Source organism: Phyllostomus discolor, chromosome 3 (assembly GCF_004126475.2).
Source record: "Phyllostomus discolor isolate MPI-MPIP mPhyDis1 chromosome 3, mPhyDis1.pri.v3, whole genome shotgun sequence".
Classification (NCBI taxonomy): domain Eukaryota; kingdom Metazoa; phylum Chordata; class Mammalia; order Chiroptera; family Phyllostomidae; genus Phyllostomus; species Phyllostomus discolor.
The window spans coordinates 188,239,578-188,267,007 of record NC_040905.2 but is presented as its reverse complement, the minus strand read 5'-3'; the positions used below and the strand labels follow the sequence as shown (position 1 = coordinate 188,267,007).

The 27,430-nt window shown below is 42.8% G+C and overlaps 2 protein-coding genes across 4 annotated transcripts in view; both read right to left on the bottom strand.

Annotated features, from left to right (window-relative positions):
* Positions 1–371: 371 nt before the first annotated feature.
* On the bottom strand, positions 372–9,679 carry CAVIN4 (caveolae associated protein 4). The gene is made up of 2 exons (XM_028526207.2): positions 8,869–9,679; positions 372–2,737 (listed from the first exon to the last, which is right to left on the bottom strand). The coding sequence occupies exons 1-2, from the start codon at positions 9,274–9,276 to the stop codon at positions 2,030–2,032; spliced, it is 1,116 nt and encodes a 371-aa protein (XP_028382008.1). The 5' UTR covers positions 9,277–9,679; the 3' UTR covers positions 372–2,029.
* A 105-nt stretch (positions 9,680–9,784) lies between these two features.
* Positions 9,785–27,430, bottom strand: part of LOC114496342 (myb/SANT-like DNA-binding domain-containing protein 3) — a 122,918-nt gene continuing 105,272 nt past the window's right edge. For all 3 annotated transcript variants that reach the window (XM_036021975.1, XM_036021976.1, XM_036021977.1), the window contains 3 exons: positions 22,064–22,188; positions 14,445–14,603; positions 9,785–10,900 (listed from right to left, as the gene is read on the bottom strand). In XM_036021975.1, coding sequence (XP_035877868.1) covers positions 10,816–10,900; positions 14,445–14,603; positions 22,064–22,188 — 369 coding nt within the window. In that variant the 3' untranslated portion in view covers positions 9,785–10,815. The remainder of the gene's footprint in view (positions 10,901–14,444; positions 14,604–22,063; positions 22,189–27,430) is intronic.

The following is a 27,430-nucleotide window of genomic DNA, read 5'->3' as shown; positions in this document are numbered from 1 at the left end:
ACATGGTCAACCGTGATGCAGGGCCGACCAGGTTAGACTCCCTCCTCATCAAAACTCAAATACATCTGCATGGAGATGTTCCATAAAAGTCAGGTCCAGCTATACAACAGGGCAGGAGGAAACAGATACGACAAAAATTCCTTCACAGTAATATCTGATGAAAAATAGTTCAGGCCAGTTGATGATTTATTCTGCATAGGGCTAGAAGAAAGAACAAGCTTGTAAGTTTACATTCTTCTCAACCTAGGAACATATCTAATATAAGAAGAGTTGTTATATCAAATTCACACCATGCTGTTTGCATTCAATATTAGCAAAAATATTTACAAATAGGACACTGACATCAGATGTTGTAATAACGCCTTTTTTTAAATTCAAATTTATTATGGCTTTAAGGAAATATGTATTCAGCATCCAAGCTCTTTTTAAGTCATAACATTTTTTAAATTATTTATTTCAGTGTATTGTTCAATGTTGTATATACACTTTGGTTTTCAAAATAAAAAGGTGAGATGCACAATTTATGACTTAATGTATTCACACAGAGTGAAGAAGAAATGATGCGGAATCAAACTCCCAAACCCAAATATCAGGGTAACTGAGTCAGACATTTTTAAGTTGACTTGCTATGTGCCTGTCTCTTCATGCACATTTATTACAATTACTATGTGAGCATCCAAAACTGGTCTGAAAGCTGAGTGTTGTCCGAATTCTTCAACCTTGGCAGTTCCATCATTTCTTCCCTGTTACGAAACCAGAAGGTTTAAACATCACCAGAGGTGCGGACCCAGTAGGGCTGTTTCTGTTGTTCTTCTTCAGCAATGGCCTCTGCCTCCGCTTTGGCCAGGTCTGCAGCCACGGGTGGAATCTGGCTTCCTCCCAAAGCAGCTCTGTGAACCCCTATGAATACTGTTTTGGACAGATGCACCCTGAGGGGTTCGTGCAGTAAAACAGAAATATCTGAGGCCAATCCTAAACCCGCCCCAAACCCCCGCGAGGGCTGACCCTGCAGAGGGCTCCTGAGGGCACGGCCACAGCCTTGCGCCTCACGCTGCTCACGCACGCTGCTGCAGTCCCCCACGGACCCAAACCAACGGAAAGTCAGAAAAAAGGCTTTTCAAGAGAACGTTTAAGATCCAACTCAACCCCAAGGTTTCATTTTAGTCTTTTGATTTAAGAAAAAAAAAAGATGTCATCCACTTATTTTTCATTCCTGGTTCTGTGAAAAGGCTTCAGAAGACCAGCGTTGGCGTACGTCCAATCTAGGGTCCTCACTGCGTGGTGCTCAGGGCTTTCTCGGAAGGTGTAATTAATTTGACTCGTCTTTGAGGAATCAGTGGGGCTCGTTCCTCCGGCTGTGTTTCTCGTTCCCCCCAGAATGTACATCATTTCCCTTTGACCTTCACACGCGTTCTCGGAGTTGGGCAGGACGCGCACACCCTCTCCTTCACTGAGGAGCCTGTCAGCCGGCGATTGCCGAGTGCTCACCAAGAGTACGGCTGTGATACCAGAACCACGTGCACCAAGTCCAGGGCTTCCCTTTTTTACGCAGAAGCATCAAAAAGATGTGTGATTGCTAATTCACTAACAAAATGGTTGATCTGCACATATGGGTGATGTGATCCCCTTGGAAACTGGCCACCAAAATTGCAAGTTCACTTGCAAACAGTGGCCACGAATTTGCCCTTCAGTTGTTTTAAACTACCGAACACCTCACCGACCCTCTCCAGGAGCCTCTTTCTCTGGTGCTCAAGAGAAAGGCACTTAAAAATCTGCAGCTGCCTTGAGAGTGATAGGAGAAGAAGCTGCTAGAACCTTAGAAGCCCCGGGAAAATTGAAAGAATTCCCAAGGAAGTTACTGGGAAATGCACATAATATTTGTATTACCTTTAAGATGGTAAACATAAAAAATAAAAATCACAACATTTATTTTTTCCCTAAATAGCCTATAAATGTTAAGCGACTATACTAATTAAACTGGCACTGAATGATTCAGGTGACTTATACTTAAAATATACTTAATTCCTCTTTACGAAGACTGCTTTAAATCCAGCAAAAGAGATTCATCATCCTCTACTTGCACCTGGGGTTTAAAGGTAACTTTTAAAGGCTCGGGGGTCGGGATTTCCCCTCCTTCGTGGGGAGGACCCCCCACCCTGGCCTCCTCACGGTCTGTTTCACTGAGCTCGTCAGTGTAGAGCTCACCGCCGGGGCCCAGAGACGAGCCCCTGGCAATGATGTCCACACCCATCTCCCTGGCCTCGTGGGGACCCTCAGTCCCCATCTGACCTTTAGCTTTCCGGAGGCTACGTATCTTAAAAGCTTCCTTTGAGGGAGCTGCGTTAGAAATAGATTTCTTAAATCTTTCCCCCGACTGTTTCAGCCTCTCCCCTGACTGCCGCAGCCTCTCCCCCGACTGTCTCAGCCTCTCCCCCGACTGCCGCAGCCTCTCTCTCCTCTCCGGGGTCACTATTCTAGTTCTAATTCTGTCAACCTTCTTGTCGATGTTCTGCCGTGTCTTCTGCATGTTTTCTTTGGAAAACGCCTTCTTGATGTTATCGATGTGTTCCTTGCCTGACTTTTTAAGCTTGGTGGATTTGCTTTCTTCAACGTAATATTCTTCATCAGAGGACAGATCTACCGGGGGATCAAAGATATCTTCGATGTCTTCCTCTTGATTCTCAGTTAGGGTTTTGTCTTTCACAACAGACAGGGATGTCGGACACTGAACGTCCTCCTGGAGGAGAGCAAGGGAAAGCATGTTAGAGACCAGTTCTTACACCTTCGGCCACGCCTTTAAATCCCCCCCACAGGTTGTTTATCCTCTGCCCACTCCTTCCTTCGGTGTTGGTATTTCTCCGGGTTTCTCTTTCCTTGGCCCTTGTTTCTTCCTCACCTCCCAAGCTCACCCTGAACAACCGTATCCACTACTCCACCTTTGGATCTAATTGTAAGCAAATTCACAAATATTTTCTCTTTACCTCTCCCCTTACCTGAAGATGAAGACACATTTTTAAATAACGAACAGACTTCCCCACCTGGTTGTAACATGTCCAAAACTGCAGGCCCACCCATCACCCTCTTCACAGCTTCTTCCCTTCCTGGGCCTCTACCCAGGTGCCAGCTACAAACCTCAGAACCATCATCCAGAACCTTTCCTCTCCTTCTCATCCCCCACCCCATGGCTCTCCGAGCACTGTCAATAATACTGCTTAACAACTCATCCCTCCTCCCTCCTCCTTGCTTCCACCACGGTCTTAATTCTGGTCCTTGTCACCGGAGGCCTGAATTTGTATAATACTTCTATCTCCAAAATGTCACCTAAGCATTTCCTGATAAATATTTCTAAAAGCATAGCTCTGACCACATCCGTTCTCTGCTTTAAAACTTCTCAGAGCTCATCAACACTCAAGGGACAGCATTCGAACTCTTTAGTGTGATGAGAAGGCTCTTCAGCCTGAGCTAAGCCCTGTTCCCACACCTCCGCTCCAGCACCACCCAGCCGCTCTCCAGTCCCCAAACACGCAGGGAAACACTGCGTGCGTGGTTCTGGCTGCCTTAAATGCCCCTTCACCTCTTTTCAGCTTTGTAAAAGATATCTTCCTTCAAGAATAGATTAAAATGTCCCCAACTTCTCCAAGAGGCTAGTTACATCTCCACTTTACATCAAAAGGACACGCGTATACTTCTATTTATCCATCACAGTTGGAGTTGAACCGGAGCTCTACTTATTTATGAATGTCTCCCCGAGGCTTTCACTTGATGGTAAGTTCATGAAGCAAAGATGTGTCTTATGTTTTACGCCCAGTGCGACTGGTGGGTCAAACCAGAGGTTTGCGTCTTCACCCAACAAACAGTAACTAAGCACCTACCCTGCACAGTGAATGTGCTAGGAACTGAGAACAATCTCCCGTGAGAAAAAACACCAGAGTAAAAGAGCTTAGAGTTTCGGAGAGAAATTAGCGGGTTAAATAAATATAAAGAATGTTGGATGGTGTTAAGTGTTAAGAGGTGAAAATAAAGTAGGGAAGGGGGAAAAACAGTGACGGGGAGGGTTGCTCAGAAAGCCCTCACTAATAAGGTGACACCCTAGCCTAGACGGGCAGGCCATGCGTATATCTGGGAGGGAAGGAGAGACAGCGAGGTGGGCAGAGTGGTTGGGGCAGAGCGATCAAGGGCCGAGAGGAAGAGGGGAGAGGGCGAGAGAGGGCGCAGGAGGGCCAGATGGTGTGGGGCTTCATGTCCAGTACCAAGGACTGTGGCTCCTACTTTGAGTGTGAGAGGAAGGCTTTGAAAGAGTTTTGAGGAGAGTAGTGACACGATTTGACCCATGCTATAAAAGGATCACTCTGTCGGAAACAGGCTATGGGGGCCAGATAAGAAGCAGGGAGAATGGCTGGAGGCCACGGGCTAAGTCAGGTGAGAGATGGATCAGGGGGTTGGCAGAGGTGGTGGTGAGAAGTGGTCTGATTCCTGATCCACTTTGAAGGCAGGAGCCAGCAGGATCTGCTGCGAGATTGGGGTGTGGAGCGTTAGAGGGGGTCAGTGATAATTCTCAAGTGCGTGGTCTAAGCAACTGAAAGATAGAGTTGTCATTAAATGACATGACAGAGTTGGCAGGAGGGGAAGGATGGGACCCAAACGTGAAGATTCTGAGATGCCCCCTGGAAATCCAAGCAGAGATGTCGAGTAGGCAGCTGAGTACGTCAGTCTGGAGTTCAGAAGGGAGGTCTGGACTACAGATGCAAATTTAGGAGTCATTAACATAAAGATTAAATTAGAAATCACACGATTAGATTAAAGAGATCACACTGAGTGAATGAGTCTACATTCTGTTAATCAGACTCCTTGAGGCCCTGATGTGTTTCAGAATTCAGAATATTTCAGATTTGGGAAAAATAATATGATACATTGTATAAGATTTCAAGTGAGATCTTTGGAGAAAACATTTTTATGGCAAAAAATATGAATACTGACCCTAAGGTAGGCTAAGGACTAAACAGCCTCAGGCTATTTCAGGCCAGGTTTTCCCATCAAATGAGTTCGGGTGTAGCTTGGTCTTGCTGCCAAAATAAGTTGTAAAAAAAAAAATCAGAAATTTTTGGATTTTAGTGTTATAGATAAATGGATTTTGGACAAGTAGATCAGAAAAGATGAGAAAACCAAAAGGAGAAATATCAGCCAGTGAGGCCGGAAGTCCAAGAGAAAGTAGCACCTCCCACAGCTAAGGGGAAAGGGAAGCAGAGAGAAAGAAGTTTCAAGAGGGACGGACCAATTGTCCAATGTGTCAAAAGGGAAAGAATGGGAACTGGGCTTGGGAACATGGCAGACCCTGGTGACCTTGAGAACCAGCCCAGAAACACAGCTGTGAAAGGAACCCAAGCCCCTACTTAGGGACTGTTTCTAAAACTCAACAGGCAAAACTTTAACCATCACAGGACTTTTAACTGAACCCGTGAAGTTAAAACTTCTAAAGAAAACCTGCTTGACATCCAGATTAAACCGGTTCAAAAGAAAATGAATAAGCAGGTAAGAAACATATTTATAAGTATCCCAAAAACCTACCAGCCTGAGCGTCCAGAAGGTATCCTTGGAACTTTATTTCTTTGGAAACTTACTTAAAATTAAATTCTTTGGTTCCAGTATTGGAGAGTCTAGGAGCTTAAAAAAAAAAAAAAAAAAGCAGGGTGGGCGTCTCATAGCTCTCTGATGAATCAGAAGGAGCAAAATGATTCCTCTGCCTTCCCGACACCTGCTGCAGGGAGCGGCTTCCGCTACACTGAGTGGGTTGGTATGGCCTGAGAAGGTATAATTAGAAAAGAAAGGAGCCCCCAAAATAATGACTGCTCATTGGGGGGGGAACCCCTCACGATCCTGCTGTGAAATCAGATATAACTTAACTCAGGGATCACGTACCCTTCTTCAATGGCACAACAAATTAGGTAAAAGCAGACTTAAAAACGAAAGAAAACAGAGGTAGAGTCAGGGAAAGCACTTGTGACATGGATCACTCTGTGGTATCTTCTGTGAGTCAGAGGTACTGGGAGTCAGTGGTGAATACACTGTAATAATAATTGAAGGTTGTATGGTTGAATTATAGTTGATTTCCAAATGCAATCATTATATATCTATGTAAAGGCCCAGGTTTTAAAAAAAAGATGATCTTCATAAATAAAACAAGTACTCTGGGTCATGACTGAGGGTCACAGTAACACAGCTGGGGGAGTTTGGAATACAGACACGTCTGAGACGCATCATTAGGGATGGCCCAGTCCCTCGTCTGGTGACCTCGTAGCTCAGTTACTGGGCCAGACTGGTAGAAGATACGCTGAGACCCCTGGCTTGTGTGATGAGAAAGCCATCAAAGTGAAAGTATGTTCAAAGAGGAATGATAATTGTATGAGAAATAGGGTTTTTTTAATGCCTATGTTCAGGATTAGTAGAAAGGTCAGCCACACCCAACTGTGGGAGATGAAATACCAAGAAAGATTGCCACCAGAAAGATATATCCAGGGAAAATTTTTTGAGGAAAGACCCAAATGGAAATGCCTGTATCCTCCTGTAGCTGAATTACTCAGCTTCAAGTTAATTTTAGTAGAAAGGGCATCCTCAATATAACCACTTGTATGTAAGAACTATGAGAATGAATTGTAAGAACTTCAAGAATAATCGTGTGAATGTGTGACTACAGCATAGTGTTCTAACATCTAATGAATCATCAAATCCATGTTCTATGTCCATTATTATTTGCCTTTGTGTTTTCTACCAGGTCTCCCATTGTCGCTGACTGCTTATTGACAAACTGCTGCTTATTCTGAATAACTTAATTTCACGTAATCTTCATAGCACTCTATCTTACAAGGCAAGAGATTTGACCTAACTGGTGCCTCTCAGCTGCTTTTTCATACTATCTTCTATTTGTTCAAGTAACTATGGGGGCTCAAAAAGGGGGTGGGGATAGCAAGTTTCAGGCAGGAAGTGGGTGAATATAGAAACATCTTAACTTTTTTAAAAAAAGAACTATGTCAATAGACCAATGAGTCAATTAGAATTTGTCAGAAACTTCTTTGTTCTCGACTCCGTAAATCTTGACTGGTACCTGGTCCATTCTTGGCACGAAGGCTCTCAGGAGAAATGCTGGATGCTAAGAATGGTTGTAGGCACGCCCCATGCAAGCAGAGGGTGATACAGATCCCTTACTGCTAATGCCCCTGGAAAGTGAACTGAAGAACAGCTACCAAACTCTTCAATACCAAATCTAGATTTGGTACCCATTATGCACACTCACGCTGAAACTGGCCGCTGAGACTAAGGTGGACTGGTTTTTTCAAATGTTTAAGCCTGGAGAAGAACTGCCAGGGACCTGGAAAGAAAGGGAAATGACATGGCCCTACTACCTACCTTTGAAATAAGCGACACTTCTCTCTCCTCCCTATTCTTCCTCCTAAACAACCACCAGGCTCTTAAAAACAGATCCAAAACACTCCTCCCCAACTTTATCAGTGCACAGACAGCTATGGAGAATGGACTAACATGCACAGAACACTGGGGCGGGGGTTACGGCCCTCATCCCTCGTGTGGTACGAACACCTGCCTTCATCATCCAACTGTGCTCCTCCTTCACTTTGTTTTTATTCTTCTAGGTTTTGCCCCCTAAGCATATGGGCATCCATCCAGTTAAAAAAATATGGTAACTATATATATACATATATACACACACACACACACACACACCAATGGGCATGCTTGAATGTATTACTGATTTTATACTTCAAACAAATTCTTTGACATGAATTTTGGGGGCCAGAAGGTTTGTGAATTTTTGAAGTTCTCAACATACACCAACAAAACTGTCCTCTAAAAGTGCTGCACCCATCGATGCTCCTGCCAGTAAAATACTGACATGCTTGGTTGTTTTCTGCCCTTAAACTCGGAGTGTGTTATGCTTTAGTAACTGCAAATATTTAAATAGGTGAAAATAGAATTCTGCCCATTTATTTGGTCTTTTGTGAACTGGCTGATAATGACTTCCCCGTTTTTCTACAGTGGGAGGAGAGTTCACGTTTTTCTTCTGATTTGTAAGAGTTTTAAAATACACTACAGATATGCACTTGCCATGAATATGGTCCTATTTTAAAAAATATAAGTTCAACTGTACAGTACTATACAACGCCTCATAAAAACTATTACATGAAAAAGACTAAGTAAAAAGACTTTGTAATTAAATAGTAGGAATCACGTATGTGACTCCTGCATTTGTATAACCGTAATAACAGTAAGAAAAATAAGAAAAATTGCCTGGTTCATTACAAAATACAATTTCTTATTATTGTGACTTATATGTAAAAATTCCAAAAGATTCCAATTTCTAATATTCTGAAAAGCTTACATTTTATTGTTTAGGGCTCTCCCAACTCTCCATAATAGTAAGGAAAAAAAAACCACATCATGAGGCGACAGGTCCTCAGTTTGTTTCTTTTACTACAGAGGTATTTTATACTGGAGGCTCCTTAGGTCTCCTCCGGGTCTAACATTCTCAAGTGTATGCGAAGGCATCACGCTAATATGGCTAATATGCTGAAAGAGCTTTACCAATATTAAGTTTCAAAGGCAAGAAATAGCCTCAGCTCTGGCCCACAGTTCATATTACACGCAATGGTTGAGTGGCTCAGAATACTGATCTGATAGCACGTTAGTTAACACAGAAACGGCTTTATCCTGAGACGCCTGCTGACACAGAATTCCGCTACACGAACATATACAATAGTTAAAGAGGCAACACTGGAAGGTTCTGGGAGGACCTGTTGGCCGTTCAAGGAGGCGAGGGATTCCAGTAGTAACCAAGGTAAACCCAAGTTGCAAGCTTACCTGGAATATTACCACACGGAATTTGTTTTTCTTCATTATTTCCTCTTGCTTAGTTTCAACTTTTGTCACGTGAATTTGTTGCTTCTCCACCCGGGCCTTCACGTCTTTAATGTGCGCGCTGACTTTCCGGGTTTTCTCAAACAACTTGTTGATGACGTAGCCTGTATTGCTGTGTGACTGTGAAAACTTCAGCAGGTCGATCTGGACGGACTTGATGGCGTTTTCCATGCCCCTGTGTCTCTCTTCTATTCTCTTCTGGCTTGCCTGCACGTTGTCCACGATGGCGGCGACTTTGTCCAGCACAGTCACAATGGTAAGAGCGGCGTCTTGATCTTCATCTTCTGTCACACTCGACAGGCGATTCTGGTGGATCTTATCAGCATTTGAGGCAGACCTATTGTGTTCCATTTTTTTTACTTCCCGGTCAGAGAGGGCTTACCACGAATCAATTCTGGCACTTCAGAGCAAAGAGTTCACTTGATAACAGGCAACAGGGCTGTTTAAAGGGTTGGATGCCCCACCCCTGGAGACTGGTCAAGTATTTATAACTACAAATACCCATACGTGACTGTCTGCAACATGAGCCCTTGCAAAGCACTGGGGACTGTTCCAAACATGCTTACTCGCTGACTAAGGGGCTCAAATAAGACCGTGGGGATAGAAGAGGACAGCTTTTCTCAAAAAAGTTCACCAAAGCCACCACATTACTAACATTGAGCCTAGAAGCCGAATGACCAAAACAGCAAACTCCAAATGTTGGATGAGGTGCTTGCCATTAGGTACTCTCCAAGCAGCATTTGTAAAAGCAGAGGGGAATTTGGGGCTAAAATTTGTTTTTTCTATTAATTTCACATATTAAATGCCCTGACATAGCAATATCAAAGAATGTAGTAAATAAACACACCAAACAGAGGCATATAGTGAAAACATTATATTATAACATGCTTTTCCAAATCAAATATTAAAATTAATATTCAATTTTGAACATTTTTTTAAAATTCTACATGCATACTTCTGAATATCTAAACTACACGTTAAACAGCTGAATACATTCTACTCACACTTCAGATCTTGAAACACCAACAATCTATTACTATACCTATTACTACAGGACAAATTTGGATAGAGAGGTCTTAGGTAATTTTTAAGCTCACTTTAAGAGCACCAATCATTAACAAGTATTTTTGCATTTTATTCACAAACACTGAGACAATTTGTTAAAACAAGTATTCTCTTTAAAAATTAATGTGTATTAAAGTAGTTTAACTGATAGAATAGGCTTTATTCCAATCTGTTTGTTAAACAGACTATTTTCACAATATCTAAATCTACTTTTCAGTGATCTGTTCCATCATTGCTACCAGATACTTTTCTGAATTATCAGAATTATTTTTTTCAAAGACAGGAATAATCAAATTCCAGCCCATACGTCTTATAAATATTTTACATCTAACACACACAGCTTTACAGTTCATGCGACTGGCAGTGTCTAAAAAAATCAGTTCCTAAATCTCAAAACATGTAAATGCCTATTTAAACACAGTGTCTTCTAAAATTTTTTTTTGTAAGAAAAGTAATCTGTAAACATCTTTACCTTTAGTTCATGCGTGGTCATTGGCTGTGGTCACTGTGGGAGGAGTGGGTGTGACTTTAGAACCATTTGAGAAGTGGTCCACCTTTGCAAAAATATTACATTCCACAGGTAGAGAGCAAGTCTTAGAGTCACCATGTGGTACAAATATATGAAATCAATTTTTATATTTAAAAACATAAAACAAAGACTTCTAAACAGTCCAAAACTGTTGTAGCTGAATATTCTAAATACGAGCCAACTGTACTACACTAAAAATGTCCAAAAATAAGGCCTCTGAAATAAATATTTCCATTCTTTTAAAAAAAGACATAATAAATGTACATCACATGGTCAGTGTACATATAAAAGTCACTTTAAACCATTCTAGATGACGTATCTGAAGTAAAATGACCTAGGTTTTGCTTCTGTCGTCGTCCTCTATTGTTTTTAGGGCATTTTCTGTTGAGTTAAAAAAAAGAGAGAAAGAGAAAAGTGTCATTTTGTTCAGGATATTTCAGGTGTTTGCAGAGTAATGCACATTTCACACAGAAAGCCGTGTTGCACGGCATCACACGGAAGGGGAACAGGGCACTATTCGATGCAACCCAAAGTGAGGACCGACACCCCAGACTGCTATCTTCCCAACAAAGTCGGGGGGTGAGAGGGCTAGATACACGACACAAGCGAAATGCATTGCCGGGGTCTCTACTGCCAACTGGCATCCCCAAGGGGGACCCACACCCTTCCTCTGGCCTGGCAACACCCCCGCCACAGTGACTGGTAACATACAAACCCGTGACAGCAGAAAGGATTCTGGCCGACGTACCTTCCCTGAACACTGACCGCCCCCCCACCCCAAGAAGACAAGAACATCTTAGAGGAAGGGAAAATCAGGAAGAAATATGCTTATTTAACCTCTGATGGGCATGCACAGGAAATGCCTAGAGATTTTAGGCAATGACTCAAAAGAACTGGTTCCACTCCCTGCTTGGGCAAAGCACAGAACCCAGTAAAGCACAGCCATGCTGGGGGCAAGGGGCGTTGCTGCCTCCGCTCTCACTGTACCGTGCTTGTTTCTCCACAGCGGTGCAAATCTCACTGCGCTGTGACGACGTTTCTGCCTGCCCCCTCGAATGCAAACACATGAACTCTTACTACGCACAAAGCACACTGCTACACAGGTGGAATAAAGGACTGGGATGAATTCTGGTAGTGTTGAGCTTGGGCTCTGCTAAAAACTAGCTGTGCGGCCTTCCATTCCTGTATGTAAAATTTTAGGACTTGGACTAACCTCCAAAATCTCTGCCAGCAAGAAATTTATAATCTAATGGAAAGTCTCGCAGCCATGAGGTCTCCTCCCCTAAAGTTCCATGTTTTTAGTCAATTTTAAGAGCGCCGCTATGCTTTGATTTAAAAGCCTTGGCAGTAACACTTTCATTTTATATATTTTCACAAGTTTTATCCTATTAATCCCCATAAAAAACACTTTGAGGTAGTGCTGGAATCATCACTGTTTCGTAAACAAGGAAACGGGCTGAGTTGTCAAGCAACCCCTCTTTTACCTGTCACTAATTCACTATGACCTTGGAAAAGTCCCAACTTCCTGGGGCCGTGGCTTTTTCATCTATAAAATAAGGGGGTTTGGCCACGATGAGGTCCAAGGTCCCTGCCATTCTGTCATTCTGTGAGTCTAAACACAAGAAGGAAGATTCCAAGCATAAAAGAAGATAGTTTTACTCCCTCGGCCTTGATAAGCAGGTCGACGGGAACATCCTTCTAAAGCAAGACTCCTCCCAGGCAGACAGCCCCCGTGGGAATGGGAACAGCTGGCCTACAATGGACCGCGTGGGAGAGGCAGTCCTTAAAAATTCAAAGGAGACAGGTCCAAGTAATTATAATGTTCTAAATCCAAGAGAGCAAGGCATTCTAGGACAGAAAAGACCACAATGAAAAGGCCTCAAGGACAGATCTAGGATAAATCCAGTGAAGATGACCCATTGGTCATGGAGACCATCGGCGGCAAAGATATGGTAACACGGTTAAAAACGTACTGTGATATCCCAGTGTCTGTGAAGACAGGAAATGGGTCTGGGGTATAAACTGGAGGACATTAACTTGAAAACTGCCTGCCAGATAACTTTATTGTAGCACTTGAGGATTACAGCACACTCAGAACAGAAGCACGGAGCTGAATGGAAGCTGAATTAGGATTTGCACAAGGGCTTAACTACCTCTGTGACCTTGGGTAAGGAACTTCCCATCCCAGGGCTTCCGTCTCCTCATTTCTCGAGAATGAAGGGGTTGAGCTCAAAGTTGCTTCCCACTGACTCTGAGATATTTTGATCTTCTTAAAGACTGCACTATCGCTGGGCCTCAAAATCTACCCTCACCTTTACCTTACTTCCTTCTTTCACCTTCCAAATCATTTATTACTCTACCTGTCCTTGCCTCTAATAATGTCCTAAATGGTCTCCCCAACCTCACATTTTCTCTCCTCCAGTGAATAGTGCAGAAGAGACTCAGATTAATTCTCTGAAAATGTTTTATACCAAACCTCTCCCCTATTCAAAACCCTGAACTGCTACAAAGGCAAGTTGGAGCCTTGCTCCCATGCAATGGTCATACTTGGCGAATGTATCTCCCAAGAGGACTCAACGTGGACCCTCCTCTGGATGGCTCTGTGGCAGGGGGAGTGGTTTGAGGGTGGGCAGCACTCCGTCAGCCCAGGCCCTCCCACCTGCTGGTCTGGGTGACCACAGGCAAACACCTTTACCTTGGAGCCTATATTAAATGGCCACAGGCAGGCCTGCTGTTACATGTTTTTTTTTCTAAATCTTTCTGCTGTCATTACTTTTTATATCAATATGTCCCTAACTTTAATCTGCTGCCCAATTTTATACTCAGTAGTCTTGCCTAAGGACAGATCATCTGTTCTACAGAATGAAGTCCCACCAACTTTAATTGGCTGGATTTTATGAAAAATATCTGTTACTCAGAGAACACTTTTTAGCAAATCATTTCTAGATGTATCGTTTCAGCTCCAGATGGCTGAGCCTACTGAAGGTCTGGCTTCCATCCAGACCTTGGGTAGAAGAGCCGTAAATCCTTCATGGCCCGCCAATATCTGCACTTGATATGCTCCAACCCCCTGCCCAGAATAATGCAGAGAAGTATGCAGACAACGTTTACAAACTTCTGAACCAAATCTTAAAGGAAGTAAGGAAGAGGCCAGCTAGTAGAAAAGATGTGAGCCTGGGAAGCATACAGACAATGGGAACTTGATCTGCTGAATTTTCTCAGGTCCAGTTCAGTTCTCACTCATATAGTCCCACTCCGTGCGGAAAACACCCATTCTATGCCAACTGCATTCATTCTCAAGAGTCCTTTAAATTGGAGTGTAGTTAGAATAAATTCCAATGGTTTTAGTTATAATACAGAACTTTAAAGTTTAGTAGTTATGACTGCATCCTAGAAAATGAAGTTACATTAAGACAATGATAATAAGAAAAACAGTTTTCTTTAACCTCTGTTTTCTTCCTTTCTGGTTGTATTTACCGTGAATAAATTATATTCTTAGGGCATAAGACACCTTGCAGTTTGGCAGGGCTTCACAACTCCTGGCCTGGCTCTTCTGTGCGTGTGCAGACCGTTCTAAAAGTCTGCCGCTCCCATTACTGTCCCTGAAAGCCGTGCTCAGCACCAACACACAGTCCTGAGATCCCTGAATTCCTCTACGCCATTGAATCGTCTCATGCTCCTCGCTACCTGCAGTTCCAGACAGACCTGAAACCCTGGGAATGAGTTCTTGCCCATCTTCTGGAGAAGCAAAACAGGGAGAGGTCAGACCCACGTGGAAACGCTGGTGAGCTGATCCTAGGATTTTCTTCCTAACAGGCTGGCAGACTTCAAGTCCCTATCGTTTTCAGTGTGCTTCAAGGTTGTTCTTTGACTTCACAGCCACCCACCTCTAATTAAAGTTGGTGCCTCTCAGGCCGCCACCTACCTTGTTATGCACATGACGATAGCCACGATAATGGCGATCTGTACAGCTCCAATAATTGCTGCGATGAGAACGTGAGTGAGCTTTTGCCTGCTTGGCACTACATAGAGAATACTAAAGTCTGTCTTTTCACAGTGCTGTCCAGTGTAGCCAGATTCGCATCTGAAAAGGGGGGAGAAAGAATTCCTATGAGAGTCACAAACTGCCACCGTTTTAGGTTTCAAAGTTAAAACATGCAAAAAATGACAAATTCCAACAGGAATAGAAAATCAGGCACCCTCCTACCATCCGGGAAAAAAAAAAACAAAAAACGCCATCGGTGGATTTCCTTAAACTTTTTTTGATATGTCTATTTTACATGGTGCTTTTTTCCTATCAGTATGTCACATTAATTTTGAAAGTTGCTAAGTAAGTAGTCTTTGTGAGCTTCATTTAAAAATATACATACTATTTCATTCAGTGATGACGATAATATAGGTAACGTATGGATCCTTGTTCTAAGACATATCGGTTATTTTCCATTTTTCACAATTATAAATTAGGTGTGGTGATCATCTCGGTGAATGAGTACTTTTCTATATTAGTGTTATTCCTTAGGCTAGATACTTAAAATGGGGCCGCTGAATAAATAGGTATGAACATTTACAGTGCTCTGAGCACAGCACCAAATCACAGTCATGACACTTGTCAGTGTACAGTCTCATCATTTAAGATGCAGGCGGGAGATGAAAGTAAGTTGTAATGACAGGAATGAAGACTAAGATTTCTAATCTTAAAAAATATCTAATTCCAATTAAAAGTAAATATAAAGGCAACAACATCATGATGATAATAATATGACAGGGGTAAACATTCAACATGTTTAACAGAAAATCCACAATTCTATCTGACAGAAGTAAAATGGATGAATTAGGTAGTCTTCGGTTGGAACTGATTAACCAAACATCTGAAGTAAAAAGAGCATCATTTATTAATGTCCCATACTTTATTACCCCAAAAAAAGCTTTTTTAAATAGAGCACATATCACAACAAAAAGAAACCTGGGGGCAGGGATGAAACAGGGGAAGCCAGGGGTGATGTGAGTCCGCAAACCCGGTCCCTGAGGTTCCTGGACACCTGCCAGAGGGTTTCATTGGGCTCTGAGCTTCCTAACAGACAAAAGAGGCCGTGAGGTAGACAGACAGACCACGGAATAGAAGTGAGATGAGAGTCCAGGAAGATACCCAAACATCTGTGGTCCGCAGGTTTTGACCATGGTGCTAAGACTACTCAATGGGAGAGAATAGTCTCAGCGACAACTGATGCTGGGACAACTGGATTCCCACATGCAAACACGTGAAGTTGAACCTCTTCTTCACAGTGTACAGAAAAATTAACTCAAAATGGACCACAGATCAAAATCTAAGAGCTAAAGCTGTAAGGCTCTTAGGGAAAGAAAGGAGGTAAATCTTTATACCTTTATATTAGGCAATGATTTCTTAGATGTGACAGCAAAAGCACAAACATCAACAGCAACGAAAAAGTTAGATTAAATGAAAATTAAAATCTTTTGTGGATATGGACACTATTGAGAAAGTAAAAAGATATCCAGCAGAATGGGAGAAAAGTTTTGCAAATTACTTATCTGACAAGAGACTTACACCTACAATATATTTAAAAACTTCAACAATTCATTAACAAAAAAACAAAAAATTACAAAATGAGCCAAAGACCTGAATACACATTTCTCCAAGTAAGACATACAAATGGGAAATAAACACGTTAGTCTTCAAAGAAACACATCTCAAAACCACAAATTCATACCCGTCAGAATGGCCAGAATCCAAAACTCAGATAATAACAAAGTTGGCCAGGATACTGTAGAAAATATAAAATGTTACAGCCACTTTTGAAAACTCAACAATTTTCTCAAAAAGTTACACACAGAGTTAGCATTTGGCTCAGCAGTAGCACTCCTAGGCACTTACCTAAGTGAAATTGAAACATATGTCCCCTAAAACCTGCAAATAATTATTCAGGGCAGAATTATTCATAAGCAGCCAAAAAGTGGGAACAATCCAAATATTCATCAACTGGTACGTGGATTAAAAATGTGCTATTATCCATTCAACAGAACTCATTCGGCCATAAAAAGGAGCAAAGTACTAATGCATTAACATGGATAAACCTTGAAAACATGCTAACTGAAAGAAGCCAGACACAGAAGACTACGTATTATACGAGTCCCCTTAAATGAAAATTCCAGAACAGGTAAATCTGGAGAGACAAAATAGATAAGTGGTTGTCTAAGGCTGAAGAGAATGAGGAGATCTGGAGGTAACAGCTAACCTGTATGGAGTTTCTTCTTGGGGTGATGAAATGTTCTAAAATTGATGGTACTGATTGCAACACTATGCAAATATACTAAAAACCAATGGACTGCTTTTTAAAAATGAGACAAATCAGTAACATCACTGACATAAAATACAACCTGCACAAAATCAAATCAAAGCAGTTGTTTAAAAGAACTACAGCTGCTATTGTCATTGAATTGAAGGGAATGTGATCTCACTGGTCCTTGTTAAAGAGGGCACCTTTGGCGGAGAGGACATCATCTTTGACATGCAGCTACAGTGAATTCAACAATATAACAAAGTCCCACAGGAGTTTTTAAATAATGTCTTTCATGGTAAGCTAATGGCCAAAAGTCAAAGCTCAGTAAAATAAAAACAATTCCATAGGGAGCTATAACAATGCAGCTCTCTGACAGTTAAGCTTATTCCAAAGATTGAAATCAGAATATCAAAACACATGTATAGGTCATACATCGTTCAGGCAATCCTCTCTGGGCATTACCCCATTTTCTGCAACTGACTTTGAGCTCTACTCTCTGCATATCTCAAGTATTAACTTCTAGGTTATTACTTCCTCATCAGTTATTTACTAAAGGCAGAGCCAGGCATTTGGTACCCTACCCCACAGTAATCTCATTCACTCCCGTGGCCTCGAGTGATGAGTCACCCAATTAACATGTTTATTAAGCACCTGACATGTGACAGGTACTGTAGTGGACATTTGGGACACATCAATGAGCAAAAGAAATAGAGATCCTTGGCCTGTTTACCCCCTAGCTGGGGGAGGGAGAGGCAATAAACATGTTAAGTAAATTAAGTGGTTATTTTAGAAGGTGATACGTATCAGAGACAGAGTGTGTTAAGGGAAATTACGAGTGCCAGGTACGACACAGGAAGGGACGGCTGCAATTTTAAGGCAGGCGGGCAGGGTAGGCTTCATTAAGAAGGTGACATGTAAGACAGGAAGGAGTCTGTCATGCAGACAAGTGGAAGGAGAGCATACCGGGCAAAGAAAGAGCCGGTGCAAAGGCCCTGAGGCAGGAGTATGGGTGCATGTCACATCCCAGGAACAGCAAGTCTGTGTGGAGTGGGGTGGGCAATGAGGAGGGAGGCTGAGGACCAAGACAGAGTGAAGGGGACAGACTGTGCAGGGCTTCTGTGCTCAGAGAGATGGAGGAGCCACTGGAAGGCTTTTAGCAGAGCAATGGCATGAATCAATTTTCACTTTTAAAGTCTCACTCTGGCTGCCGTAGGACACAATGGCGGGTGGTGGGGGGAGTCTATTGCAATGATGACAGAGAGGAAAAAAGAATGCCAGCCTGGCCTCTAGGAAGAGCAGGGGCAATGGTGAGAAGTAATCAAATTCTGGACATATTCTGAAACAGAGCTAACAGGACTTCCCAGCTGAGGGGTTTGGAGTACATGAAAGAGAGAAGTCAAAGATGTATTAAAGGTGTCTTGACTGAATAGACTCAGATGGAGCTGGCATAAGCTCAAAGGAAGAAGGTACAGGTGGAGCAGGTTTAGGGGAGGGAAGGAAGGTCAGAAGATCGGCTTAGGTCCTGCTAAGCTTGAGGTGTCAAGCATCCAGGTGAAAATGTCAAGGAGGGAGAGGGATCCATGAGTCTCAGATTCAAGTCTGCAACTCATGTAAATTAGGAGTCATCTGCATTTCTCATGTGACCGCCTTGGCCTGAAGGCATCGCTGAGGAAGAGGACTAGGACTGCAGCCTGGGGCACACCGACCCTAAATGGTCAAGAAGGAAAGAGGAACCAGCCGAGAAGACCAAAAGGAATGGTCAATGAGGTCGAAGAAAACCCAGACAAAATACAACCCAGAAAGCCCAGTGAAGAACATGTATCACACAGGAGGGACCAATCGTGTCAAACGCAATATAAGGCTAAGACCTGACCACTGAATTTAGCAACAAGAACAGTCTCAGTGAAGTGTTGGCGGCAAAAGCTTATTAGGTGGCTTCGAGATAGACGGGAAGTGAGGAACTGGAGATGGAGTCACCAAGTCTTTCGAGTTCTCCTACCGAGGAAAGAAATGGGATGGTAGCTGGTGGAATTGAGAATGAGGGTTTTTTTTAGCCAAGATAGAATGAATGAATGAATGTATTTATACAAGAATGTATGATATGGAGAAAGCAGGGAGAACTGATAATAGGTCATAGTGAAAGTGTGTGGAATTTCTCTTCATATTGCTTCGGGTTTCTCAGTGCACTTGGAAACAAGGTCATCAGCCAAGCGTGAGGATGGGAGAGGAGATCCTGACAGTCCGAAGACAGGGGTGATGGCATAAAGCGGGCATCTGGCCGAAGAGGAGAACGGATGAACACAGTTACAGAGCGACTGCCTGCAGCATGCAGGGCCCGCTTTGAGTATGCGACAAGTCAACCTGGTGGCGCGCTTCTAAAACAACAGCCGTGTCCAGCTGTGTGGACAGAGATGCACAGTACAGGTGGGAGGGTGAATGGACCAGGATTACAGTTTTGTCAAGGGAGTATGACGAGGCAAGGTAGAGACTACAATGACTGACCACAGAATGTACGCTGAGTACGGAGGGGATGAGGACAAGCAGAGGGTGAGGACCCTGAAAGGAGTCGGGCAGTAAGCTGGAGGTCTAGTGGGATGGAAGCACTGCTGGGTAGGAGCTAAAAAGGAAGCACTACAGATGGGACGATCCTGAACGTAGTCTTCAAACTACATCTGTCTCGTGAGTTCTGAAAGCGGCATCCAGCTAGACAGCCATAAGAGTACCTGAGGCCAAGCATATTAAACTGAATGCACCATTTCCCCTTCAAGCCTCTTCCATTGTATTTCCCCACTGAATTTTGCCTTAGTCCAGGAAACTCTCTTGAATCGTCCTTCCCACTGCTCTCCGAGAAACCCCACACCCCCATCCTCGTATCTGACTGGTCACCAAAAAGTATGGATTCAACCACCTTATTGTCTCTCAGTCATTCATCCGCTCATCTCAGGCCCAGTCCGAGTCCTTTAATGAGTTCGGGATCCCACTCCTTGCTGATGCACAGTCTCCTAACTTTCAGTCTTCTAGTCCGTTTCTAATTAGACCGGATCACATCTTTCTAAATCCTTGAATGGCTTCTCACTGCCTTGTAATAAAGGACAGGCTCCCGCAATGGCACAAATGTTCCTGCAAAACTCGCCCCTCCTCCCACATGCCCTCCAACCCCCTCAGGTGTATCTACGTATGGTAGCATTCTTCATATGCTATTTTCATTGTTTACTATTTGTCAGTCTCACCCACCAAGTTGTGTTTTAGGAGGTAAGACCCTGGATCCCTGTCACTATTGAATTTGAAACCCCAGTGCCGGGGAAAATTGGGGACAAAAAAGCACTATGCAAACTGACAAACTAACGGAGGGACAGGACCAGAGGTCTCAACGTAACAACGGGACTGTGGCCACGACTGCTCGTCCCCACCTGTCCTCTGCTGCCCAAAACACACCCACCCACCAGCCACATGCACGTGACCATTGAGGCCAGGTTCTTGTAGACACCGTAACTACTTCAACAAAAGAAAAAGTTTGACTGCTTTCACGTGTGTAGAAGAGATTCTTTAGCATTGGAGAAACACCTCTGGTCAGGAGAAAGGGAAAAGTTGATCATCGTCACATGTCACTCAAAAATTATTTACTGAGAAGCTGCTGGGGCAGGTTCTACAAGAGGCACTGGGAAGACAATGGTTAGGAAAACACAGCCCCGAACCTGAAGGCACTCACGTCTAATAAACATCAATCACTACTCATTAAATATATACTGTGCACCAAGTGTTATGCTAATCATTTGACATTTAATTTTAACAATGCTTGAAATGAGAAAAACAAGGCTTAGAATGTTTAAGTAACTTCCAAAGGGCATAGCCAATAACTGGCCGATCTGGTGTGTCTGACTCCAAAACTTTTAACCACCGTCCCACTCAATCATCTTACTGTCAGCTACTAAAACCCTATGACATGAGCTGGTTTTACTTCATCATCAAGGACATTATCTGCTCTCATCCCTCACTTGGGTATCTCAAAAGATGCCCCATCCTAAGAGGACAGCACAATCTGAACTTCTATCCAAGCACCCAGACCACTGGGAGACAAACGAGGAACCCACTGTGTGACTATAAAACTGGCTTAAATATACTGTTATGCATCAGTTACATCTCAATGTTTTAAATTAATTAACTACTTAAAAACTGGCCTGTTCTCTTCTGTACAACTGTGTCATTTAAATGTTCAAGGGAAAGCAGGTTGGGGGAACCAATTCCTTCAAAGGCAAAAACTTTAAATCAGAAAAAAGCCAAAAGCTTAACAACAAAAATTATTTTTACCATTAACAGTTTATAGATTTGTTGTTGTTGTTTTTAAGCAGGGGGAGAAGAGGAAAATGAAAGAGTAGGGGAGAAGGGAGCTAGAGGAGTAGAGAAACTAAGAGACCCAATTTCAAATGGCCTCTTTTACTTCTTAGAGAGAAAGATTCACTGGCTTGCAGGTTAACAGAACAAAAGAAAGTATACCATTTCTCCATGTTTTGATGTTGTAACAAAGAAAGAAAAAAAAGATTCTGGCCAAACTTCCGGGAAGCAGAGTGAACAGAAGAATAATAGCATCTCCACTTATCTTGGAAACAGCTCCTGGCTGATTAGACCAACCTGAGGGACAGGATGGCCCTGGCAGCAGCAAGAAGTGCTACTGGCAGACAGACACAGGACAGCAGACAGACACAGGACAGCGGACAGCACTAACCCAGGTTGAGTATCAGGAATCAGAGCTCAGATTTTGGCCCAACTCTATTTCTCACTTGCTGCTGACCTTGAACAAGTCGCATAACCTCTCTGAAATCAGGCAGGTTTACACCCTTTTCGATCTCTCACATCACACCTGGTTCTACATCCTCATCCCCTTATTTATAGAAATCTATTTTGGCATACTCTGGGCTACATGTTCCCTGTTTTAACACATTCTTTACTCCCTCAGCCACCTTCTGACAGACTGCCTAAAAAAAAACAACAAAATAGTGTTGAAATATGACATATTTATTTTTATATTAAAATATACATTGTATTTAAAATGTTAAATCTCAAAGCCCTAACATAACATTGTTGGTGTACATCATCTGCCAATTTTTCTGAAACGATGCGAATATTTTTATATCTCTACTGAAAATAAACAGTACTTTCTGGTACTAGTTCATTCACACCTCCTGCTTCCTACAGAGCAGCGACCACTGATGGAGAAATTTCTCATCTCTGACCTGGAGTACCGACTTACCTACAAGAAGCCTTCTGAGTAGCATAGATGAACTCACACTTTCCATGGATGCAGTAACCGTTGAGGTTTTCAGGGCAAGGCATGTGGTTTCCAATATAAACATCTTCTCTTTGATCACTAGCATCTTAAAAGAACATAAACCAGGTCAATAAATAATGAAAAGCAAATTGAGAAAAAAAAGGACTTTTCAAAGGTTCTGAGACAACAAATAAATTCACCCCTTGCTGGGTAATTGGGAGAGGAATTTATCAAATAGGCGGCTAGATAAGAATTGAGGTCCCATAATGCCACAAACACAGCAGGTAGACTGTTTATAGACTCAAAGCATTTGAAAATGTTTGCAAGGATGTGACTATGAGCTACTGTTACTTAAAAAGAGTCTGCCAAAAAAATACCCTAAACATCTTTGTGAAAGGAATACATACAACTTCTACAAGAAAGGTCACCTCCATTATAGAGATATGCTGTATATAGCACTGGCTTCTGGAGATTCAGCTTATTCTGACCATTTACTACCTGGGGGCTATGCAATTGAGCTCAAAGGACAATGGAAAGGCAGGGAGTAAGTTTTGGGATTCTGAAATTTTAGGGTGAAAGGTTTATTTTTAGAATCAACACTAACAAGCATATTGACTCTTTTTCTAAATGAAAATAGTGCTACTATTTTATATAATTTTTGTAATGTATGTTAACATAAAAAATTAAAATACTATAGAGAACAAAAACTATTTAATCACCAGCGATCCCCCTATCCAAAGAAAACCATTGTAAACATGCTGAGGAATATCTGTCCAGACTTTGGTGTATTGATTGAACCAAAATGAGTGACGTGAAGAAAATGGAAGTGCGGTGAGTAATTCCACCGTCAGAAATGGAAAGAGTCCGAAAGAAAAAGCAGAAAGAGGCCGGGGCCGATGAAGACATAGGAACCCAGTCCTCAAACCAATCATATCCATTCATTCCTGCTCTCTCTACCCCCATCTGTCTCTGTCAGCGCTCTCTCTCTCAGACTGACATACGTACACTCACTCACAGAGCCACACATCTTGGAATCGATTTTTTTGTACTTTTTTTCTGGCATCTACACACATGCATTAATCCTCAACTCTATGGACCCAGAGTGCCCCAATGTGCACGGGCCCGTCAGTTTCCCGGGCTTCCTGCCGTTTCTGCTGACAGCTCCAGCGTACAGACGCGGTGTGTTATTAGCTGTGTGACCTTGAGCAGACTGCTCTCTCTAAGCTTGACGTTTCAGAGCTGTGAAATCAAGATCGTAACAGGACCCTACACACAGTGGGCTTTGAGAGCACCGCGTGAGATCATTAATGCACGTGAGACACTAAATCAACCAGCTAGCGCCCTGTGTAACAGCAAAGGCTTATCTCTCCCCAAAACAAATGAAGGTGCTAGTAAAATTTGAAGAATGTTATGGAAACCAAAAAAGGGGGAATAAAATGGGAGGCTGTGTGCATATACATAGACACCTGTATGTGCAGGAGAAGGGGAAGAGCAAGGGCGCGACGTGGGAATAGAGGTGCCAACTGCAGGAAAAACTGACAACGAAAACTGCAGATTTCTCTGGAGATCAAAATTCATGCATAAAAAAAAAAACTGTAATGATTATTAAGTTCCATGATAGGATAACTGAAGCAGTGAGGTTCTGTCATCTCTAACAAGACCAAATGGTGCCTTTTAACCTCAAAATCTATGTATTTATATTGTACTAAATTATGCCTAGAAAATGAACTACATACACTAGAAGTCAAGTACAACCAGTAAACTCATGCCATTTTGCGATCTTGGTCAAACCCTTCTGAGTTAAATGACATCAGCATTGTCCAACATGAGCAGAATACAAGACATATGTAAATTCTGTTTTCTAGTCGCCATTTTAAAAGGCGAAAATAGGTAAGTAAATTTTAACCATATTTTATTTAACCCAATATATCAATAGCATTTCAACATACAGTCCTTATTTATTTAAAACAGTGGCATTTTCCACTCTTTTTTTCTTAAATAAGTCTTCAAAATCCAGTAAGCACTTTACGCTCATACCACATCCCAGTCCCAACCACCACGTTCCAAGTTTGACAGCAGCCACACGTGGCCAGCAGCTACCAAGTTGGACCGCAGAGCACAGATGACTTGTTCATCTGTCATTTATTGATCACGTTCCATACGTCAGGCACTACTAGGTGCTGGGGACAGGAAAATAAGACACATCTTGCCCTCAAAGGGCTTGCGAGGGCTCCTCCAGCTCCCAGACTCTGACTCTGGGGATGAACGAAACCATGCCCTCCTTCGGGCTGCTGAAATCCTCAGCTCCCACTCGTCTACCACAACACTTCGATACTGTCGTATAACTATTTGGGTTTGGTTTTTCTTAAAGATTTTATTTATTTATTTCCAGACGAGGAGAAGGGAAGGAGAAGAGAGGGAGAGAAACATCAATGTGTGGTTGCCTCTCATGCACCCCCTACTGGGGACCTGGCCTGCAATCCTGGCATGTGTTCTGACTGGGAACTGAACCAGTAACCATTGGTTTGCAGGCCTGCACTCAATCCACTGAGCCACACCAGCCAGTTCAGCACACCCATCAAGCATCGACTATCACAGCCCAGGGGCACTATTGGGTTTTGAATGAGTCTCTACCATGAGGCTGTGAGTTCCTTTAAAAATCTACACATTTGTGTTATTCTTCTAACCCTTGGAACCCAGTACTTTTCTTGCTCTAGTTTAAAACTGAAAGTGCCATTCTACATTGGAAATCAAGCCACAGGTGACTTAAGGGAGAAAGCACTGTCTCCCATGGCACTTGTCACCCCGCAGTTTCTCGGAACATGATACGTCCGTGGTGTGGCACATGATGAAGCACATATCCTGGGACTACAGAGACTGGGGTTATGTACCAGCCTACAGTCATAAAGCCCTATACGGTGTATGACAATAGGATCATGTAGGGCTGCGGTTCTGTACTAATATACTATAAAAAAGTCCCATCAACAGCCGAAAATTTCTAGAACAATTTGAGGCTGAAAGACATCAGAATTCAGCTACATGACAGCAATGAGAAAAAGGTAACGAATTTAGAGCACGGTTCTGGGAAATTAACAGAAGTATGGTACCACCAGCATTTACTGAATGAATTAGTAAGAGAATGGCATCGCCCTGGCCAGTGTACCTCAGTTAGGAGTCATCCCGCAAAGCGAAGGGCAGCCGTACCCATTCCTAGTCAGGGCACATGCTGGGGTTGTGGGTTCAATGTTTCCCTCTCTCTCCTTTCTCCTTCCCTTTCCCTCTCTCTAAAATTAAATGAATTTTTTTTAAATGTGGCGCTGAGTTCTAGACAAAGCAAAGCCAGATAAGACACAGATGTGACTTGTAAGACTTCAGTCTGTGGCTGTCACAGAATCCAGATTTGGCGTTGGTGCTCAACACCAACACCATATAGTCCATGGTACATACTTCCACACTATTCCTGTGCATAGCCATATGCTCAGCCAAGCTACGAAGATATTTTTAAAAGGAGGCACGGTGCCTGCCCTGAAAAAGCTTATAATCAATTTAGGGAATCAACATATACACACAGAACACCGAACAATACAAGGGAAGGGGTCCCACATGGTGGTTTATAATTAAATGTCAAAAGGTTTTACAACATATGATGCTATGGAAATTCAAATTCAAAAGACAATTCACTACAGGCAACATTACTCAGGAAAGAATTCACAGAGGCTAGGACTTAAGTTAGGTCCCAGAGCACAGACAGATTTATAGAGGAACAGTGGTAACCAAAGGGAAGGTGTGATGCACAGCATTCTCAAAAACAAGTAGCAGATGAACCTAAGAAGAGCTGTACAGACTGGGGAAGGATGTAAGTGAAAGTTGGAAAAATAAGGCGAAGTCAGGATGAAATATGATTCACCCTTAAAAAGGAATGAAATTCTGATCGAAGTTACAACATGGGTGAGCCTTGAGGACATTATTTAGCTGGAATACGCCACTCACAAAAGATAAACACTGTATGATTCCACTTACGTGAAGTGCACAGAGTAGTCGAAATCAGAGAAAGAAACACCAGAATGGTAGCTGCCGGGGCTGCGGGGAGGGGGCCATGGGAGTGACTGTTTAGTGGCTATGGGTCCTGTTTGCCCAGATGAGAAGAGTCCTAGAGATGGGCGGTGGTGACGGCTGTACAACACACGAACGTACTCAATACCACTCAGCTGTACACTTAAAAAGGGTTGAGATGGTATATTCTGTTACATATTTCAGCACAGTTTTAAAAACTGGAAAAGAAAAACCCCCTCAAAATGTGAGCCTAATGACCGTAGGTAGGTAGAAAGAACGTAGCCGAATTCAAATTTAGACCTCCAGTCATCCCAGAAGTATTTATTAAGCACCTATTACGTTCTAGGCACTGTGGTAGTTCCTGGGCTTTCCGGCAATATCAACACAAACAAAATGTAGGTACAAAGACCCCCTAGGCAACTGAATATAAGAAACTAGTGCTTAAAGAAAGTCAAGGTTAGAGAACAAAGTTTGCCAGCCTGACAGCTGGGAAGAGATTAACTATCCAGAAGGAAAGTAAGAAAGCAAGCAAGGGGAGCAGGGTGGAATTCTGGAACGGTTGTGATACAAGAGAATGTGCACAGCGTTTAGGCCCAGAAAGTCCTTGCTCTGCCGTTGCACGTGGGCCACAATATCTCAGTTTCAGTTTTTCCATCTGCAGAACGAGGATAACATGGCTGTGGTGAGGATTAAATAATGATACGAATATGTGAAAGCACCTGGCACACAGCAGGGCATGCAACTGATAATTGTTGAATGGATGACTACCCTACTGATGTTTCTCCTGAATTATATTAAATAAATATGCCATAGAGAGGAAGACCTCTGAGCGCAGCCAGGCTACCAACAAGGAAACTAGAAAACAAAAGAATTAACAATCACCACAACAACATCAATAAGCAACTCAGTGATACAGCATTTAAGATCCAGAGGAATCCTAGGCAGTAGATATACTACTGCCCCACTTTACAGATGTGATGACTGATACTCCTGATTAGGCCACATGGCCTTTAAGTGTGGAACAAGTCTGACTCCCAAGCACAAGCTCTTAACCATCACTCTTATTTCACCAAGTTACGCTGGGAGGTGCGCAGGAAATGGACCAAAGTGGAATGTCCAAGTACCTGCTCTGTTAGCCAAGTAAATTAGTAACTTAAAAAGGAAAGATAAAACGAGCACCAGCGTTTAGGCACAAGAAGGATGTCATAAAGCAGGGGCAGAGGCAGAGCCTCGCGCAGGAACTGGGCAGAGAATGGTCCTGGCTGAACAACGCCCTCAGGCAAGTGGTTGGTGACC

Coding starts and splice junctions, on each gene's coding strand:
- CAVIN4 (XM_028526207.2), bottom strand. CDS start 9,276: ATGGAACACAATAGGTCTGCCTCAAATGCTGATAAGATCCACCAGAAT. Junction 2,738..8,868: donor TCCGTGTGGTAATATTCCAG/GTAAGCTTGCAA, acceptor GCTCTCCTCCAG/GAGGACGTTCAGTGTCCGAC.